Source organism: Labrus bergylta, chromosome 8, assembly GCF_963930695.1.
Source record: "Labrus bergylta chromosome 8, fLabBer1.1, whole genome shotgun sequence".
In the NCBI taxonomy this organism is placed as follows: Eukaryota; Metazoa; Chordata; class Actinopteri; order Labriformes; family Labridae; genus Labrus; species Labrus bergylta.
In genome coordinates, this window is record NC_089202.1 from 15,412,409 (window position 1) to 15,432,653 (window position 20,245).

At 37.5% G+C, this 20,245-nt stretch overlaps 1 protein-coding gene across 1 annotated transcript; it reads left to right on the forward strand.

Moving 5' to 3' along the window:
* Window positions 1-397: 397 nt before the first annotated feature.
* Window positions 398-17,678, forward strand: LOC110001248 (hemicentin-1). The gene is made up of 20 exons (XM_065957880.1): window positions 398-476; window positions 562-870; window positions 2,761-3,042; window positions 3,300-3,566; window positions 5,674-5,967; window positions 7,114-7,395; window positions 7,496-7,759; window positions 9,376-9,651; window positions 12,014-12,265; window positions 12,353-12,628; window positions 12,749-13,000; window positions 13,148-13,399; window positions 13,547-13,798; window positions 13,947-14,198; window positions 14,346-14,597; window positions 14,745-14,996; window positions 15,145-15,396; window positions 15,482-15,766; window positions 16,916-17,164; window positions 17,536-17,678. The coding sequence occupies exons 1-20, from the start codon at window positions 422-424 to the stop codon at window positions 17,619-17,621; spliced, it is 4,941 nt and encodes a 1,646-aa protein (XP_065813952.1). The 5' UTR covers window positions 398-421; the 3' UTR covers window positions 17,622-17,678.
* Window positions 17,679-20,245: the final 2,567 nt, after the last annotated feature.

Sequence of the window (20,245 nt, forward strand, 5' to 3'; positions counted from 1 at the left end):
TCTTTCTTTTTCCTAACAATTAAGAAAGGGTCGGGCAAGTAGAGAGGCTACTAATCAGAGACAATAAACAACATAACCTCCCAAAGAAAACAGTATTTTAAGCCCCTCGAAACCAAACAACTGCTGAACAGTAGCAACCAAACCCCTCAATTTAATCCAATTCACCCAATCCTGCCTCACATACCTCCTGTCATAATTTGTCATTTTGCTCACTGGCAATTTACAGAACTTCACCCAGGATGGTCAACAAAAATGTAATACACCTATTGTACATTTGACAAGAATAAACATAAAGTAACGTGGAACACCTGCAGATAAGAAGTGGAGTTAATGCTAAAGGAATGTATGGGTAGGGGGCTGGACAAATGTACAAGTATATTAGGGGAGAAAAAGCGAGGTAATCCTCAGACTACCTTTAAGAATGGGGAGGCAAAGTGAAGGAACCGTGGCTTTTATAGTGCTGTCTTTTCTACATGGTGAGCTCTGTTATAACTAATGAATTTATATGGTGAATTCAGGTAATATGTGTGTTACAGTTAATAATAGTGTTTTCCCCCCCAGGAGTTCTGGCCTCTGCTGCTGTGGAAGTCGAGCCATCCATCAATCCGGCTGTGGTCGGGGATACGGTGATCCTGTCTCTGTCTCCCTCCACGTCTATTAAAAGTGGGAGCTGGGCCGTTGGAGAGTCCCAAATTCTCACCTGGCTGGGGGAGCAGCAGGCAGTGTTTCCCAGTCACAGCGGCAGGGCGTCAGTAAACGTCCTCACAGGAGCTCTCACTCTGAGCTCCGTCAAGGTGTCGGACTCAGGAGTCTACATAGTGCAGGGCACCGACCCCCAGTTAAAGGCCAATACCTCCATCACTGTACTGGGTAAGACTTAAATGGCTGATATTCCAGGTTTGGAGTAACTTTTTTTTTTCAATAGTTTTTCCATTACAAACCAAAAAGCCTCTCTTAAATATTGTATTAGACACCAGCAAGTAGTGCACAAACACCACTCACACCAAGAATGATGTTCAGAAGCAACAGAAACTATAATATGGACAGTTCAGTTTTTCTTGAATCTTCGATATTATTGCTTTGATTAATATTTCAGCCAAATAATACAATGGATGCAGATTTACATTCTATTTCCAAACCCGTTTATTTAGTACGAGTTATAAGATAAAATGAGATTAGATGGGATGTGATACACTTATTGTCCGCCTTGGGGAAATTTCTCTTTGACTCAAAGTGTTGCCATACATTCATCTGCTTCCACTGGAATCAACAAAAAAAAACTATTGAAAAACACATCCACATGTACATAGAAAGGAACATACCAATGCAAAAATATAACAACATATATTGGAACCTTAATTTCAACATTTAGTTGAGATTAAATCTCTTGTTTAAGGACATTTCAGGAGGTGAATGCTTTGAGAGGAGACACAATCACTCTTCATTTCCTACATTATTTTTTTTTAATATAAATGATGTTTGGTTGGGGGAAAAAGCTTTTTATAAGTTGTGGACTGTGTGGATTTTTGAGTGGACATAATATAATTACTTTGAACATAAACTAATCTCTGAAAATTTGTTCGGATTAAGATTTTTGTATAAAGATGATTTTAAACTAATGTAATGACTGATGCCGTCATGTAAAAGATCAGATTTTTTATCAATTATTTAAACCTGAATGATGTATGTACATTTTGAATATGTACAGAACGTGTATGTAAATGTAATAATGGACATTTGACATAGAGTTCAGTTTTGGAGGCACAAGTAAAATGTAATAGTACAGGGCGTGTTGACAGAAACTACAAAACAAGACAATAAAAAAAAGTGACCTGTGAAAATGACAACATCCAAGTCAGTGCAATGAGAGATAATGGAGAAAATCTGCTGATTAATTGTTTACACTGCCCTTTTTACTGGAACTGGTTCTTGCTGAAATGAAAAAGAGAGTTTCCCTAAACAATGAAAGGAGTTATAAGAATTCAGTTTTCTGCCATGTGATATTTGGACGTAAAACCAACAAACTTGGATACTGCTTGACTGTGTTTGGTCCTACTTGTGCTTTTCTTTTTTTACTGCCCTTTTCTCCCCACATGACTCTGTTCACCTTCTGTCTGCATCTGTGTACGTCAACACTCACCTCTATCTTCTCTTATTGTGTTACACTTGGTTTAATTCTTCAGTTTGGCAGTGACATTTTTCTGCTGGGTCAACACATTTCTGACTGCATACAAAACAAAATCAATTAGAGCTTACCTTTTCCTTTTTTTTTTACACCTGACAGTGTGTTACTTCTTCATCAATTCTATGAAGCTTATGATAGATATGTTTTAAAGAAAGCATTATTACTAAGCTTTTTGTTATTGTAAAAAAAAAGGAGGTAGCATAGATAAGTGTAATCCTTTATAACAGCATTATTTCAGTTTCTACATTTCTGCCCATATTTTTCTGAATTTGTGTATTTTTGACATATTTTAAGCTCTCATGTATGTAAATAAAAGAAAGATAAAAACACATTTTATTAGAATAGTTCAGTAGATCATTACTGTACCTCGAAATGATCAAATCTGCCCATTTCTAACAATTTCACCAAAACTTTCTCAGTTTTGAAAAGACTGCTAGACATGGCAGGATAGGTTTATTTGACTGTATTGTTACCTTAAATTTAACACCCTTTGCTGTCTGGATGATCGCTCTGCATTGCTTAAAAACAAGTGTATGTTATGTTCAATTTTTGTCTTATCCACTTGTCTTCCCCAGAGGCCGTTTCAAATGTGACTTTAAATGCAACTGCAACCAGCCTGACCGAGTTCAACAGCTCAGCAGTCATTACATGCTCTGTCTCCTCTGGATCCTCCCTCTCTTTCCTTTGGATCAACGGCAGCTCTGTGGTCACAGCCGGTGACAGAGTCCAGCTCACTGATGGAAACTCCACTCTCACCATTACCAATGTGACCCGCTATGACCAGGGACCATTTAAGTGTCATGTATTCAATCCTGTCAGCAATGAAACCAGTGATTCTGTCAACTTTACAATCACATGTGAGTAGGAGCCCATAGCAAAGGATACGATCTCATTTATGCTTCACCTATGGACAAAAATTAACACTATTGAAGACCAAAAGGAGATTATTTTTTCCATTTTCTCATTTGTCTCAAAAACGATCCTGAGACAAATTGTGGTGCCACAGTGAGCTCTGTGTAAGCATTGATTGAGATCTCTTATATTACTGTTGTCTAGATCCTCTGTCAGAGCTCTAAATGCTGCCTCTCCTCCTCTGCCTGTTTCTCGTTCATAGATGGTCCAGATAACATGGCTCTCACAGTGAATGGACAGAACACAACATCCTTTTCGGTGGGGTCCAATCTGACCATGCTCTGTTCAGTACAGTCCAACCCTCCAGCTCAGCTCCAGTGGGCTTTCAGAGGAGAGCTTGTGAACACTTTAGGCCCACTGTGGGAGCTGTTCAGTGTCAGTAAGGAGCAGAGTGGTCCTTATTCCTGTGTGGCCTTCAACAATCACAGCAACATGAACAGCACAATCACCACAAACATCCTGATATCAAGTGAGTTAGTACAAAGACTAGTCTCCATATTTTGTCCCATGTGATCCAAACTTCATCCCGTCTTTGGCTTGTCTCCGCAGAATCGCCAGGATCAGGAGTCAACATGTGGCTTCTGCCTGTGCTTTTACTGGTTCGATTAAATTCCTAATTTTCAGGCAAGTTGTGGATTAACTATTTAAAATACAGCAAGATTTATATACTCAAACTCTAGTCAGGACTGTTCTTAATGTTTAACATTACATTTTTAGAAAAATGTCTGTTCTCGGAAAAGAAAAAGATGTATCTTATCAAAATGTTGGCCCTTCTATAGTAATTCAGATGAGTTCAGTGTAAACATGATATCAAGTTGTAAATAAATCAGCTCTTTGTTGAAAATACTATATGACACAAATTATGTAATGAGCTGATTATGATTATTCCATTTAGTCTGTGGCAATAATTTTTATTTTTATGAATAGTTTAATGTACAATGACTAATAATTGGTATATCTGCCTCTCCTTCACAGATGTTGTTGGCTTCTTCTCTCATTGGACTAATCTGAGGAAAATACATTGGATTGGGATTTTTTTTATTCAATATTTACAGTAAAAGAGAATATTGGTATAATCATATAGGTTTGACATCACTGATGTTGGGTCATTTTTACTATGAACTTGTACTGTTGAAATATGTTCACTAATAAAACAATGAATTCTGGCTGATAAGGGGTCCTTCCAGTTAACAGAAAATGTTTTTCACAACTACAAACCAAAAAAACATAGAAATTAGATACAGACTAGGGAATTGTTCTATTCAAACAACAATCAAGTTTATTTTCATGTTGTCTAAAATGTCACCGAACAGTCTTACCACATTGTGCCATTAGATGTTTGCTGGCTAGTCATTTACTTTATAACACTTGTGATATCTATTTGAATTGTCTGCAAGGAACATTAACAAAACTTTATGTTGTAATGGTCTATACTTGACATAACAAAACAGTGGACTGGTCACTGTTATAGGCCAGACCACGACATGCCTTGCTGTAATTTCCCACATTAATAAAGTAAATTAAGTCTATTACTTTTGTTGGTTTTGCAAATCTGGGGATCCAAGATATGTCAAGATTATTAGAAAACAACTGGAAATGACTCGTTATCACAGGAAACTGAGTAAATACTGTAAAATTCAGTTATGCATGTTTCTGTAGGGTTTACATACTTAAGAGCAACCTCACGTATGAAAAAGTTCTTACATCATTTGTTGATGAATAGGATATTCATTGTGTGGGTCTCTGTTACAGTAAATAGAGAAAACGAAAGAGACGGCTGCTGGAATTGTCGCCAAGGATGCGGCTCATCACCAATAACTTTCAGTGACATTGTCTGATGGCAAGACATGTATTGGTCTACATGTTCAGTAGAGATTGATACTGTAACTATTTTAAAGAAGTATGATTCAGAATTAACATGTGGCTATTTTCCTTCAAGTGAAATTTTCAATCGATTGAACTTTTCGTTGTCAGTCTTTTCCCTCAAATCAAACACAACTCTTCATGCATTGTGGCAGGAGAAAAAATGGAAGAAGCCTTACTTCTGAGTGAAACAGTTTACTTCAAAACTAGCCCTTATCACTTCTGCAGAAAGACTGAGGTTTACAGTAAATGGACACTCCTTGGTGCGTACCAGAGTAGTTCAGGGCAAAACAAGGTGTGGCCAGAACTGTGAGGAGACATTGTGATGGTAGACGAGGGGTAAGCACTGAGAACAGAAAAGCGGGACTGATGAAGAGCAAATATTTGCTGATCAAAAGGACAATACATTATCGTAAGATTTGAATTCATAAAAGGTAGAGTCAAGTCCATTTAGCCCACAGGGAAGATCCAACAAAAAGGAAAAATGGAGTCTCCAATGGTGTTTGTGCTGATCTTTGCCATGATTACCTTTACAGCTGGTAAGATGGATTATTTTTTACTTTACTTAATTCTCAATTCAGACTAAAAGGGTTTATAAAATATCATTTGTTTTGAACTAATTTGACTAATATTCCCATAATATGTGTGTGCATATGGTGAGTATACACGTAAGAGAAGAGTGACTTAATATTGTTTATTCTTTCTGTTTCTAGCTCCATCTTATAGCCAAATGATATCTGCCTCAAAGAACCCCTTACAAGTGGGCAGCACAGTCATTCTTTCCAGCAATGCCTCTGTCACTACAGGCATATGGTCGTTCGAGGGGGCACTCATTGTGTTCATATTCCCTGGAAATTTTATCATTTCAAACACTTGGACTTCCAGGGTGGAATTTGATCTCAACAGTTCTTCATTGACTATAAAGTCACTAACTCTGGAAGACTCTGGAAAGTACACATTGCAGGCTCTCAATATCTTTGATGCTGAGTTAAGACTTGATGTCCAAGGTAAGGATAATTTGATTACTTGTAATGTTCATCCATTCCCTTGTATGGATTTTCCCACACTAGAAAAATGCATTGTAAATAATGCTAAATCACTAAACACACATAGAAAATGCATACAATTACTACTCTACTGAATTGAATTAAAAAAAACCTGATGTCATCAAAAAATAAAATGTGCCTTCCCTTGCATATTTGCAAAGTTGCGGTTTGCAGACAAAAGATTACAGCAATGTGCAAGTCTACATGTAAAACAGTAACTTGACTCTTTGCGGCAGCTAGATAGCAGCTAGTTTTGCCCAAGCACTCAGTTGGTCTTAAATTTCAATTCAATTTCAATTCAGATTGAAGACACGTCTGACTCTGATATAATTATAACGTTTTCTACTAATTTTGTGCATATTTTTTTTGTTTTTGTTTTGATAAAACATGATCAATAATTTACATAGCATTTTATATGGTTAATCTTAGGGATTGTGGAGCTTTGAACTAAATGCTCATGTCAAACGTCTTTATTATTCTATTCTTTATTTGGTGACATGCTCAAAAAGCAATGCTTATCAATCAGTCAATCTTTATTTGTATTATGCCAACTCATAACATTGTATTCTCTAGACACAGACAAAAAGAGTACTCTTTTATATATTGCCTATGCAAAGCAGCTATCATGTTTAATATGTTAACCTTCATAGTTAAGTGTGTTAGCATTCTAACTAGCATTAGCACTTAAAAGTAAGCAAAACAAAAAAGCCTTTGTGCTTTTTGTTTAACATTGTTCAAAAATTGAAGAATAAACCAAAATGTTTTACAAATTGCAATTTGATGTTACGTTAACCTATTGGCACTAGTTGAAATATTAAGGGATAAAGTGATCAAGTTTTTATCTCCGGGTTTACATGTACACCGTTTGTGAATACTCATACAATAAGTAGATATACGTACGTATCCTAAATTTAGGACCAACGTGGATCAAAACAAATGGCCATCCATAAGGCTACACTGCTTGCAAGGCTATCTGGCTTGAGTCATAAATAATTGTTCCATCTTTGCAAACTATTTTCAGTACATATATGACACTGCTTGTCCATAACAATCCCATATTTCAACACCAAACACTTGACTAATTGCTTGTTATGTTCTACCTTGCAGTGCCTGTTTCAGGTGTGTCTCTGAAGGCAGATAACACCAGCCTTGTTGAGTTCAATGACACAGCAGTTCTTATGTGCTCTGTGTCCAATGGTTCCCCCCTTACTTATGTTTGGATGAAGGGCACCTCTGTTATCAAAGCTGGTGGGGGAGTACAGTTCAGCGATGAAGACGCCACTCTCACCATAACCAGAGTGACCCGCGATGATGAGGGGCTGTTCAAATGCAATGTGTCCAATCTTTTAAATCAAGAAGTCAGCCTCCCAGTTCTTCTGAATGTCAGCTGTAAGTTTCTGCAATAGACAGCTTAAAAGTATATTCATACTTAAAGACCAATCAATTAACATTAATTCCTAACACAATTTTCATCTTTTAACTTCATCAGACGGTCCAAGTAATACAAAGATCATGATTATGCCAACTGGCTACAACCACAGAACTGGATCTAACATCACACTGTCATGCTCAGCCGAGTCCAGCCCTTCAGCCACGATCCAGTGGATGTTGAACGGGGTGTACCTCAATCATCTTGGCCCAAATCTTCAACTAAAGATGGTTAAAGAGAGCGACTCAGGAAATTACAAATGCATTTCTCACAACACAGTCACGTCCAGGTTCAGCAGTGCAAGTGCAATGATCAAGATTGTGGGTAAGGTGGAATTTATTGTAGATGGTATATTTATGTGTTTATGTCATAAGAGACACTTTGAAGAATTTAAAGATATAGTTTGACATTAAAGGAGCTAAATGTCTTCAGCCCTCTTGACAATAGTTACATTAAAAAGACTAAAGCATCCTCATATCTATCATTCAATATGAACCTGTAGCTAGCAACTGGTTTGGGGCGGCAGTAGCTCAGTCTGCAGGGACTTGGGTTGGGAACCGGAGGGTCTCAGGTTCATGTCCCGGTGCGGACCAAATGTGGAAGTTGGTCTTGTAGGTGGAGAGGTGCCAGGGCACTTCCCGAGCACTGTCGAGGTGCCCTTGAGCAAGGCACCGAGCCCCCAACTGCTCTGGTGCACTCTCTGCTTAGCAGCTAGTAGCAGCCCCACTCTGACATCTCTCCACCAATGCATGTCCACAGGTCTTGTTTGTGCATGCGTGTGATTTGGGTCTATGTGTGTGAGAAGCATGTCCCTATAAATAACAGTGTAAACCCGAATTTCCCTCAGGGATTAATAAAGGATATCGAAATAAAAATACAATTATATTAGCTTAGCATTCTGAAAATCATGCAATTCATACAAAATAATTGGTTTACTTAGGGTTTTGTGGGGGTCATTTTCCAGATAATTTCCTATCATGGCCACGTGGCTTCCTGAAATGTTTTTGACGCAATAAGATTTCCAGACTACTAAATGTTTTGATATGGGATAGACTATTGAAAATTGAGGTTCTTAATAGTGATCTTCAGGGATGCGAGTAAAAATATTTTGTAAACTCGGTAAGCTTGGCTGGTTAAATTTGTTCTTTTGTTTGTAGTCCTTTTGCTAATATGCTTTGTGGCTATTAGCTGTAGCACTATATTTTATAGGCAGGTATAAAAGTGGTACCAATTGCCCATATACCTGAAACCAGACTTATTTGCAGTCTTTAGTTTGGTATGCTTCAAACACTTAAGGCCTCCCTTACATTCAGATCGATTTCCAGCCGACCTGATTAAGGTCGGGCCAGTTAGAATCATTAATCCAAAATAATGCAGGTTTAATCGATGACTGACAGAGAGTTACTGTCAAGGCATTTTCATAAAAGACAAAGATCACAGTTGCCATCACATCAGTCTTCAAAATTAAGGTTATGTTAATAAGGTTAAATTATCAGTGCTGGCTACTAAATCATATCTGTGTAAGATAAACGTCTATTCATCCCACAATGGAGACATTTACAGTGTTACAGCAGCAAAGAGCAAGGATGGCCAAAAAAGAGCACACACAGTGCACAATTAAATAGAAAATAAAAATGATTTATGTGGTTGAAGCCTACAAGTATGTTTTGTTGCTTTGATTGGCTGTGTAGAATAGAGGAATCTGGGTTAACAACCAATGGAAATTGTTTAAAGGACTCCGAGGTTACCAAATCATTTGCACTCAAGAATGTGTGCCGGCTATACGGTATGAGGCCAAAACTCCCCTTCTTACAGTCCTTAAACAAAACAATACAATTTATTTGAAATGTGAAGTATTCCATTCAAAATCAAGTGTCACATCCACTCAACTTGCATGAATCTGTGAATTTAAATTTCTCAATTTCATTTTCCTCTTATAGAACCGCTGGGAGCAGTTCTGCTGAATAACACAGGTGGACCAGCAATACAAGATGGGACGCTCACTCTGCACTGTGAAGTGACTGGATCTGTTACCCTGATTCAGTGGTATAGAAACGGTCAAGTTCTTTCTGCTGACACTTCAACTATGTTTGACATGGGCAACAAGACACTGATGCTTAACCCAGTCAAACTTTCAGATAAAGGAGAGTATCAGTGTGAGGCATTTAATGAAGTTAGCATGGTGAACAGCAGCTCTTACACAGTTGAAGTAAACTGTAAGTATTTCATTTCATAACATCAATTCATTGTGTAAATAAATAGTTAATACACAGGGCGCAGATATAGATTAACCTTTCCACTTCATTTTCTGACTTTAAAAGATGGTTTGACAACATTTATTTAACATGTAGTTTAACTTTATTGTTTGACCCATGTCCCATCTGTTAACACGAAGGAGGCAGCAGCTGTTTCCCTGTCCATCTGAATGTACAGTCTTTATGGTTAAAACCATTTTATTGGGCTTTGTTGCAACAGGCCAGCAGTAGCTTTTTTTTTTTTTTTTTTTTTAATTTCCATTTCTTGATCATTTTTACTGTGACTTTTGAAGGTACCACCCTTTTTTGAGGCTTTAAAGAACCCATATTATGCCCTTTTTGGGGTTTGTATATTTAATCTATGTACCTACTTTTGTACGTTCTGTAGCATGTCCTGGACATGCAAAAAGGGGTGAATAACTTTACTATAGCTAACGGAAGCTCACCACACATTAGTTAACTAATTATTGAACTAAATGAGAGCTTGCTCCCTGCCAACCTGCTAGTCTACTCTTTCCTAGTGGAAGGAGCAATGTAAAATTACTCCTCTAACACCCTTTGGAGGACGGATGAACAAGTTATAATCACAGCCCCCGGATTATCTGCCTAACATTCATTTCTAGAATAATTAGATTCAAGGATAACCCCTGGTATAGGACTCTAGATTACCCCCCGGAGGGGGAATAACTGTGAACTCCCCCCGCTAGGATGTTAGGTGTGTATGAAGTGTGTAATTTAAATCAGTTGTACAAGTGTGCCGTGGTGTGACTGCTCAAAACTTACCTTCCGAGGTACACGGGGTCCTTAAGGGGGACTTCCAGTCTTTGTGGTGTAAATGATTTCAGTCAGAAAATAATTTCAAAAAGTTTCCGAAAATGTATTTAAAAATTTCAAATGATATTCCAAATGCAAATACAAAACAGTAAAAGTAAAAAATATAAAAATGGAAAAGAAAAGCAAAACACAAAGACCAAAGTCTAAACCTGTGAGTGTAGACACTTGAGGTTTTAAAAGATCTTGGTCTCAGAGACTAAGCCCTTAAATGGGATTTCAAAAGTCAGAGTGACGTGGATTCGTTTAGCAAAGCAAAAAAGAACCTCGATCAGATTTTCTACAGGGTTTTTATAGCCAAAAGTCTCTCTTCTTTCAAGATCTTGTAACACCTCAACAATGCACATTCGCAGAAACGTGATGCATCCACAGGTCATACCAAGTTCATATGTGGTTTCAGCTCGAAGACCGTGAACCGAGCAGATACACAGAAACACTATACGTCTACGAGCTCCTATGTGGTTTTGCTTCAATGTATGGCACACTTATTTTGACCTCACAGGTGCGTAGGCACTACAAGTGTGTGTAAGTTTAACAGGAAATGTTGAAAGCAGAAAAAGGTTATGACTTTATGATCTATGTGTATTAAATGATAAAAGAATTAAATGATAATTAAAGAAAAAGACAAAAACAAATTAAACAATTGCATAACTCTTTCTGATCTTTCAACATTTCACAATAGCTAAAAGAAAGTGACTGTTTTCATGTGCTGCTCCTCCTTGCTCCCTCTCCGCTCTGAGTCCGTCAGCTGCACTCTGCTGAGCCCACACTGTTAGACCCCACGTGGGCCAAGTCTGCTCTGATTGGTCTGCCGATCCGCTTTGTCGTTATTGGTCAGTTGCTCAGCATGCGTCTCGGAAATTTCAACATGACCTGCAGGGCTTGCCACAACGAGCCAATGGGCTTAGATCAGTGATCTCACACTGACAATGACGTCGGACTGACACATTTTTATCGAGGGGGGCTAGAACCGAGCGTTACGTGCGGCTAATGCTACAGCTAACAGGAGGACGTAGGAGAAGCTGCGTTTCCGCGGCCTTTGAATTTTTGCACATAGATGTGCCTAAACATGCACAGGACACTTGGAAAACAGACTAAAGGGCATATAAAACCAGAAAAAGCAGAATATGGGACCTTTAAAGAATTAAGTGATACTTACATTTTTGTTAGATATGATAAATTGACATAGAAATGTAAGTACATCTTTTTGGACATTTGTGTGTTGCACAAATACTTCATACCCCCTTCCCCCTACAAATTTCTGGGTACCCTGAGTCAAAATTCTGAAGTATAAAGTAGAAATTGAACAACCAATCTAGCCACATCTGTTAGTTATCACAAAAACGACAACTGACATAAACTAAACATCAGATTTTGATTTCACTCCATCCAAGAACACTAAAGACCAAATCTCTGCAATCTACAAATATCTTGACAGTCTTGTGAGCATGCTTTCAATAAAGTTGTTTCAAGGAAATATCAATGTGTTTAGATGGACCAAAGATGCCAACTATCACGGGACCTAAAGCAGCAATCCCAGGAGACAATGTCACACTAAGTTGCTATGCATCTTCAAACCCTTCCAGCTCCTACATATGGTTTTTCAATAGCACCAAAGTGGCCAACACCTCAGAGTATGTCACACCACCTCTTACCAGTGACATGGTGGGGATGTACACCTGCATGGCCTTCAACGGCATCACCGGCAAAAACAGCACAGCGCACACAATGATAAAAGTTGTTGGTGAGACTTGGATGGCTATTTTTACTTTGAAAAGGAAAAAAGATGCTCCAATGAGAACTCAAACTGATTCTTTGCTTTGTTTTTCAGATTCAATCACGGACGTTAAAGTGCAAACTCCGATGCATTCTGCCATTGAAGGTCATGTTTATATGTTAACATGCAATGTGAGCGGACCTGCTCAGCATGTTTACTGGATGAAAAATGGTCAGCCACTGCATGACGACAACAGAACGACTTTCAGTATGGATAATAAGACGGTCACCCTTGACCCCATACAATATCATGATACTGGAAAATACCAGTGTGTGGCTTTTAATCCTGTCAGGAACATGACCAGCCCTCCTTATATGCTCTATGTGAACTGTAAGTGACTTTTATTGGATTAGTGTTGTTTTGTTTTTTGTTTTCAACATCCAAGATATAGATATTATAAGATATTTTACAAAAAAAATGCATCATTTAAGACCAGTATGTCCTTTGCAGTTGGGCCATTAACACCGGTCGTTAAAGGGCCATCTTACGCTGAGATTGGACAGGAAGTAAACTTTGATTGTTATGCGAAGTCGGTGCCTCCCAGTCACTATAGCTGGTGGTACAATGGCTCTGAGGTGGCCAATACTTCAGTGTACAAAACTAGCCCTTTGACTCTTGATATGAGTGGAGAATACACCTGTATGGCTTACAATAACATCACTGGAAAGAACAGCACAAGCTCCCAGAGGCTCACAGTCATTGGTAAGAAAACCTGATTATTGATCTGACTCTTTAAACGAGAGCATGTGTTTGTTTGTTTTGTTTTTTGTTTTCAACATCCAAGATATAGATATTATAAGATATTTTACAAAAAAAATGCATCATTTAAGACCAGTATGTCCTTTGCAGTTGGGCCAAAAACACCGGTCATTAAAGGGCCATCTTACGCTGAGATTGGACAGGAAGTAAACTTTGATTGTTATGCGAAGTCGGTGCCTCCCAGTCACTATAGCTGGTGGTACAATGGCTCTGAGGTGGCCAATACTTCAGTGTACAAAACTAGCCCTTTGACTCTTGATATGAGTGGAGAATACACCTGTATGGCTTACAATAACATCACTGGAAAGAACAGCACAAGCTCCCAGAGGCTCACAGTCATTGGTAAGAAAACCTGATTATTGATCTGACTCTTTAAACGAGAGCATGTGTTTGTTTGTTTTGTTTTTTGTTTTCAACATCCAAGATATAGATATTATAAGATATTTTACAAAAAAAATGCATCATTTAAGACCAGTATGTCCTTTGCAGTTGAGCCAAAAACACCGGTCATTAAAGGGCCATCTTACGCTGAGATTGGACAGGAAGTAAACTTTGATTGTTATGCGAAGTCGGTGCCTCCCAGTCACTATAGCTGGTGGTACAATGGCTCTGAGGTGGCCAATACTTCAGTGTATAAAACTAGCCCTTTGACTCTTGACATGAGTGGAGAATACACCTGTATGGCTTACAATAACATCACTGGAAAGAACAGCACAAGCTCCCAGAGGCTCACAGTCATTGGTAAGAAAACCTGAGTATTGATTTGACTCTTTGAACAAGAGCATGTGTTTGTTTGTTTTGTTTTTTGTTTTCAACATCCAAGATATAGATATTATAAGATATTTTCCAAAAAAAAATGCATAATTTAAGACCAGTATGTCCTTTGCAGTTGGGCCAAAAACACCGGTCATTAAAGGGCCATCTTACGCTGAGATTGGACAGGAAGTAAACTTTGATTGTTATGCGAAGTCGGTGCCTCCCAGTCACTATAGCTGGTGGTACAATGGCTCTGAGGTGGCCAATACTTCAGTGTACAAAACTAGCCCTTTGACTCTTGATATGAGTGGAGAATACACCTGTATGGCTTACAATAACATCACTGGAAAGAACAGCACAAGCTCCCAGAGGCTCACAGTCATTGGTAAGAAAACCTGATTATTGATCTGACTCTTTAAACGAGAGCATGTGTTTGTTTGTTTTGTTTTTTGTTTTCAACATCCAAGATATAGATATTATAAGATATTTTACAAAAAAAATGCATCATTTAAGACCAGTATGTCCTTTGCAGTTGAGCCAAAAACACCGGTCATTAAAGGGCCATCTTACGCTGAGATTGGACAGGAAGTAAACTTTGATTGTTATGCGAAGTCGGTGCCTCCCAGTCACTATAGCTGGTGGTACAATGGCTCTGAGGTGGCCAATACTTCAGTGTATAAAACTAGCCCTTTGACTCTTGACATGAGTGGAGAATACACCTGTATGGCTTACAATAACATCACTGGAAAGAACAGCACAAGCTCCCAGAGGCTCACAGTCATTGGTAAGAAAACCTGAGTATTGATTTGACTCTTTGAACAAGAGCATGTGTTTGTTTGTTTTGTTTTTTGTTTTCAACATCCAAGATATAGATATTATAAGATATTTTCCAAAAAAAATGCATAATTTAAGACCAGTATGTCCTTTGCAGTTGGGCCAAAAACACCGGTCATTAAAGGGCCATCTTACGCTGAGATTGGACAGGAAGTAAACTTTGATTGTTATGCGAAGTCGGTGCCTCCCAGTCACTATAGCTGGTGGTACAATGGCTCTGAGGTGGCCAATACTTCAGTGTACAAAACTAGCCCTTTGACTCTTGATATGAGTGGAGAATACACCTGTATGGCTTACAATAACATCACTGGAAAGAACAGCACAAGCTCCCAGAGGCTCACAGTCATTGGTAAGAAAACCTGATTATTGATCTGACTCTTTAAACGAGAGCATGTGTTTGTTTGTTTTGTTTTTTGTTTTCAACATCCAAGATATAGATATTATAAGATATTTTACAAAAAAAAATGCATCATTTAAGACCAGTATGTCCTTTGCAGTTGGGCCAAAAACACCGGTCATTAAAGGGCCATCTTACGCTGAGATTGGACAGGAAGTAAACTTTGATTGTTATGCGAAGTCGGTGCCTCCCAGTCACTATAGCTGGTGGTACAATGGCTCTGAGGTGGCCAATACTTCAGTGTATAAAACTAGCCCTTTGACTCTTGATATGAGTGGAGAATACACCTGTATGGCTTACAATAACATCACTGGAAAGAACAGCACAAGCTCCCAGAGGCTCACAGTCATTGGTAAGAAAACCTGAGTATTGATTTGACTCTTTGAACAAGAGCATGTGTTTGTTTGACTGATTTCTTCTGTGTTTTGTGTCCACAGAGGCTATAGAGTCAGTGAAGATCACAAAGAACACAGTTCCAATAATCTCTAAAAACTTCACTCTCACCTGTGAAGTAAGCGGGCCTTATGATAGCATCTACTGGATGAAAGACAACATGCACCTCACCATGAACACCTCCACAGCTAAAGCAAAGTCTTATTACCCTGAAGACAACATGCTTCACTTCACTCCGGTGACAAGGAACCATGACGGGATGTATATGTGTGTCGCTACAAATAAGGCTAAATCACATCTCAGCGATCCATACACGCTCCTGGTGAACTGTGAGTATTGTAGAGAAAAAATACAGTGTTTTTGTTTTTTACCAATTCAGCTCATATACTTAAGGGCATATACATAAGGACAGTATACCTTAATCTCAACCTGTTGTAGAAAGATGAAGGCAAAATGCCCTCGTTACAGGCATCGACTTTGGGTTTATTTTTGTATCCATTTCAGGTAGATGGAAGTTCAATGACTCTTGTGTTAGTGCTTATTACTTATCCTCTCTCCGTTTCTCCTCTACTCTGCACATCAGGAGTCACATTAGTTAACAGAGCTGTCAATCATGGCATTTTAACCTTTTTATAGCGTCAAATAACTAATTAAAAAATAAATTAGGTGAAGTTTTACGCTGTCATTCTATATACAGTGCATGATTTGGCTCATATACTCCAACAAGATTTATGTTTTCAGTGCCATTTGTATGTATGCAGGATTACAGGTTTTAAAAAAGGCTGGCTCCAGTTTTAATGGAAATTGGCAAAAACTTTCAACATGGCCTGGAAACCTTGAAGTTTATCTTTACCTGCATATATTTTTGACCAGATTAAAACATTGTGTCAATGGTCAAACATCCATTAATTCATTCATTTATTGATTTGTATTTAGTTATTTTTTATTTTGAAGTGACAGAAAATGTTTATGAACATCAGTGTAAAATAAAATATGTAAATATGCTGAAGTTAGTGAGATTGCTATATTACATCTGTAGTCCCAATGGCAGGTAACATAAAAAAGAAAGATTAACAAGGGCAGTAATACAAATATAAAAAATATGAAAATACACTGATATTTGTCAGCACTCTCTACAGTAAGTGCCATTTACATAGATAGTTTAAAAAAAGTTTTATATATATATATATATATATATATATATATATATATATATACACATATATGCTACTATCTTTACTAATTATTTACTTTAGAATAATTATATTAGCTAACATATCAAAAGGTTTAACAAATTTTAAATTACAGGCTACAATTGTTTTGCTTAACCAGAACCAAATGAGTTCCTGAAAGCTCACAATATGCTGCAAAGATCAGACGTAGTTTTCAACCTGTGAGAGTGATAATTTTGTGCCAAAGTGACAGAATACTCGACGTCTCACTGTAAATAACTCTATCTGTCTCTGTGTGTTTTTCAGATGGCCCTCTGACGGTGAAAATCCTTGGTGTAAATTCAATACAAATCGGCCTGACTGCGATCATGAAATGCTTTGCTGATTCTCGTCCAGATAGTGAGTTTAACTGGTTCTATAACGACTTATCTTCTCCTCTAATGGCCGGCTCTGTTCTCAGTTTCCCTGTGACCAATGATAGTGATGGGACATACATATGTAAGGCAAGAAACCCTGTGACCAATATCACCATGTACGGGACCAAAGAATTTACTGGTGAGCGAACCCTTTCTCTCTGCTTGTACTTCTTTTTTTGACCAGCTCACCAAAGTTTCTCCATAAAAATGAGTTATCTAATGAAGCCTAAAAAACTTAGACTAAAGCTTTGTGAAATCACTTTTCAGCTCAAAGTTAATGTATGAATGAAACTGATCCAGCCTTTTAAATTAATTATTGCTGATTAACTTTTTTATATTTTTATAGAGAATATATTTTTTTTTTAAATCCAGTTTATTCACTTTTGTCTATGATTGCAACCGTTAAATCATCACCTGAATAAGTGCAAGCACATTCTGTAGAGCATGTAACTTTCATCCCTCATCGTGTTTTTCTTTATGTGTCATTATTCTGTAATGTCCCCTTCTTAGCTCATGCCGTTGGCCTCCACACCCAGTCCAAAGCTGCTCTGATGATGGGTCTTCTTGCTTTGTCTGTAAATGTGCTCTTCAACTGAGTCTTCACTCTGAGAAACAGACCGAAAGGCCCCTTGCTCCTGGCTTTGTCAACAACCAAAATGAATGGGATGTGACTGTGTGTACAATATTCTGCTGCCATAAGAATCTGATTTGTGTCCAGCTTTGATTCCAGTAAGAAATCTCTGTTTGATATTTCACTTATTCAAATAATTTTCATTAACAAACAATACAATCATTCTGATGGTGAAAAATGACAAATGTTATTCATTTACTGCATTGCCTTTAGTTTGTTTTATGTTAAGTGCTGTCATGCAAGAAAGAACATTTTAATTGTGGTGGATTTTGATTAGCCTTCAAGCCAGTTTAATAAAGTATTTTAAGTTTCTTTATAATGCAAGAAGAGGAAACTCTTCAAATGTTTTATCTAAGATGCCTCTGTATTTTTTGTTTTTGTACTTCCTCACTCTGATCAGCTGCAGCTTTTTTGTTTAGTGCAATAACATGTAAATTCTAAGTGAATTTTAATCGCATTATGCAATGATTTAGAGTAGGCCTTTCTATTTTTTTAATCAATAAAAATGAACACAATCAATTTTGCATGTACTTAATTGACTTAAGTATTTTAATTAAAAAGTAACAGAAAGTTATTCTGTAATGAACATCTCCAAAGATATTAATGCAAATACAACAAAACATTTTTTTTTTTTTACCAGTTTTAAAGGTATATTTGCAAATACACTTTCCCATGCTTTTCTAACCATAACATGTGTCCCTAGTCTGTTAACAACCCCCCCTATTATGAGAAAAGTCCATCCCTTCCTATCTTTGGCCTGCTCTGATTTTTTCAGAAGATGTGTGAGAAACAGGCCCTTTGGAGATTTTCCCTTTGTGAAGGGCATTTAACCCCTCCCCCTGCTGGGGGACACTCCCACAGCTAGGTGTTTCTTCGAGAGGGGCGTGGTCAGACACAGCCCCACTCGCATTTAAAGCTACAGAAGCAGCCTGTTCTGAGGAGGGCTGAAATAGAGGGGTCTATAGGCATACTAAAAAACAGGATCAAAGTAGATTTATAACAAGAAATTTCCCAAATTATTACTTTTTTATTATTTAAACTTGTTGAAAAGGAGGATAATATGTGACCTTTAAAAGCATTTTGCAGAAGTCCTTGGTAATATGATAGCTTGGATACAAACAAATATAGGAGTTGTATAGTATAGGTCAATGATCATAGCATCATCCACATACATAAACAGTAAGTATTTTTGTATTTATAAAGGTTTGCTCTTAGTGTTGTTCATATTGGAACACTGGGACGAAACTTGCTGGTATTACTGCCTTTCTGAGGTTGGAAAAAACCCCTGCACTTCTTCAGGTTCCTCTTTTTCCTCTGGCACAGCTTTTTCACTTGAGGTTTCAATAATCCAGACAGGTAGAGAAAAAAGAAAAAACAGATTCATTAGGGTATTGGAATATTAATAAATCTTTAAAAAAAAAAAACATTTTTAAATCTTACATATACTTAATAGAAGGCTGATTAAATTGATGATCATTAGTTTATTTTTACGTTATTTAAAATAAAAATGTAAAAAACTGTATCATACTTCGTCCTCCACGCTTGCGTTTGCGTCTGGAAGGCTGCTGACAAAGGCAGGGTGTATTCATCATGTCTTGTCCTGTTTAAAGGTGAGCCAAATAAACAAGAACATAGAACGTAGAAGAGGTTAGGGTCATGGATTACTCTTATACTAAAGCTAAGCTCACGTAAAAAAAAAAAAATCAGATGGGCCGAAAATAGATGTGTATTTTATTTTCTTTATAATCAGATAATGTTGTTTTTACCTTTACAGTTACACGGCCTTGGGGTGTTGAATGAATTTGCAACTGCCTATCTTTGTGAAATCACTTCAGCTCAAAGTTAATGTATGAATGAAACTGATCCAGCCTTTTAAATTAATTATTGCTGATTAACTTTTTTATATTTTTATAGAGAATATATATTTTTTTTAAATCCAGTTTATTCACTTTTGTCTATGATTGCAACTGTTAAATCATCACCTGAATAAGTGCAAGCACATTCTGTAGAGCATGTAACTTTCATCCCTCATCGTGTTTTTCTTTATGTGTCATTATTCTGTAATGTCCTCCTTCTTAGCTCATGCCGTTGGCCTCCACACCCAGTCCAAAGCTGCTCTGATGATGGGTCTTCTTGCTTTGTCTGTAAATGTGCTCTTCAACTGAGTCTTCACTCTGAGAAACAGACCGAAAGGCCCCTTGCTCCTGGCTTTGTCAACAACCAAAATGAATGGGATGTGACTGTGTGTACAATATTCTGCTGCCATAAGAATCTGATTTGTGTCCAGCTTTGATTCCAGTAAGAAATCTCTGTTTGATATTTCACTTATTCAAATAATTTTCATTAACAAACAATACAATCATTCTGATGGTGAAAAATGACAAATGTTATTCATTTACTGCATTGCCTTTAGTTTGTTTTATGTTAAGTGCTGTCATGCAAGAAAGAACATTTTAATTGTGGTGGATTTTGATTAGCCTTCAAGCCAGTTTAATAAAGTATTTTAAGTTTCTTTATAGTGCAAGAAGAGGAAATTCTTCAAATGTTTTATCTAAGATGCCTCTGTATTTTTTGTTTTTGTACTTCCTC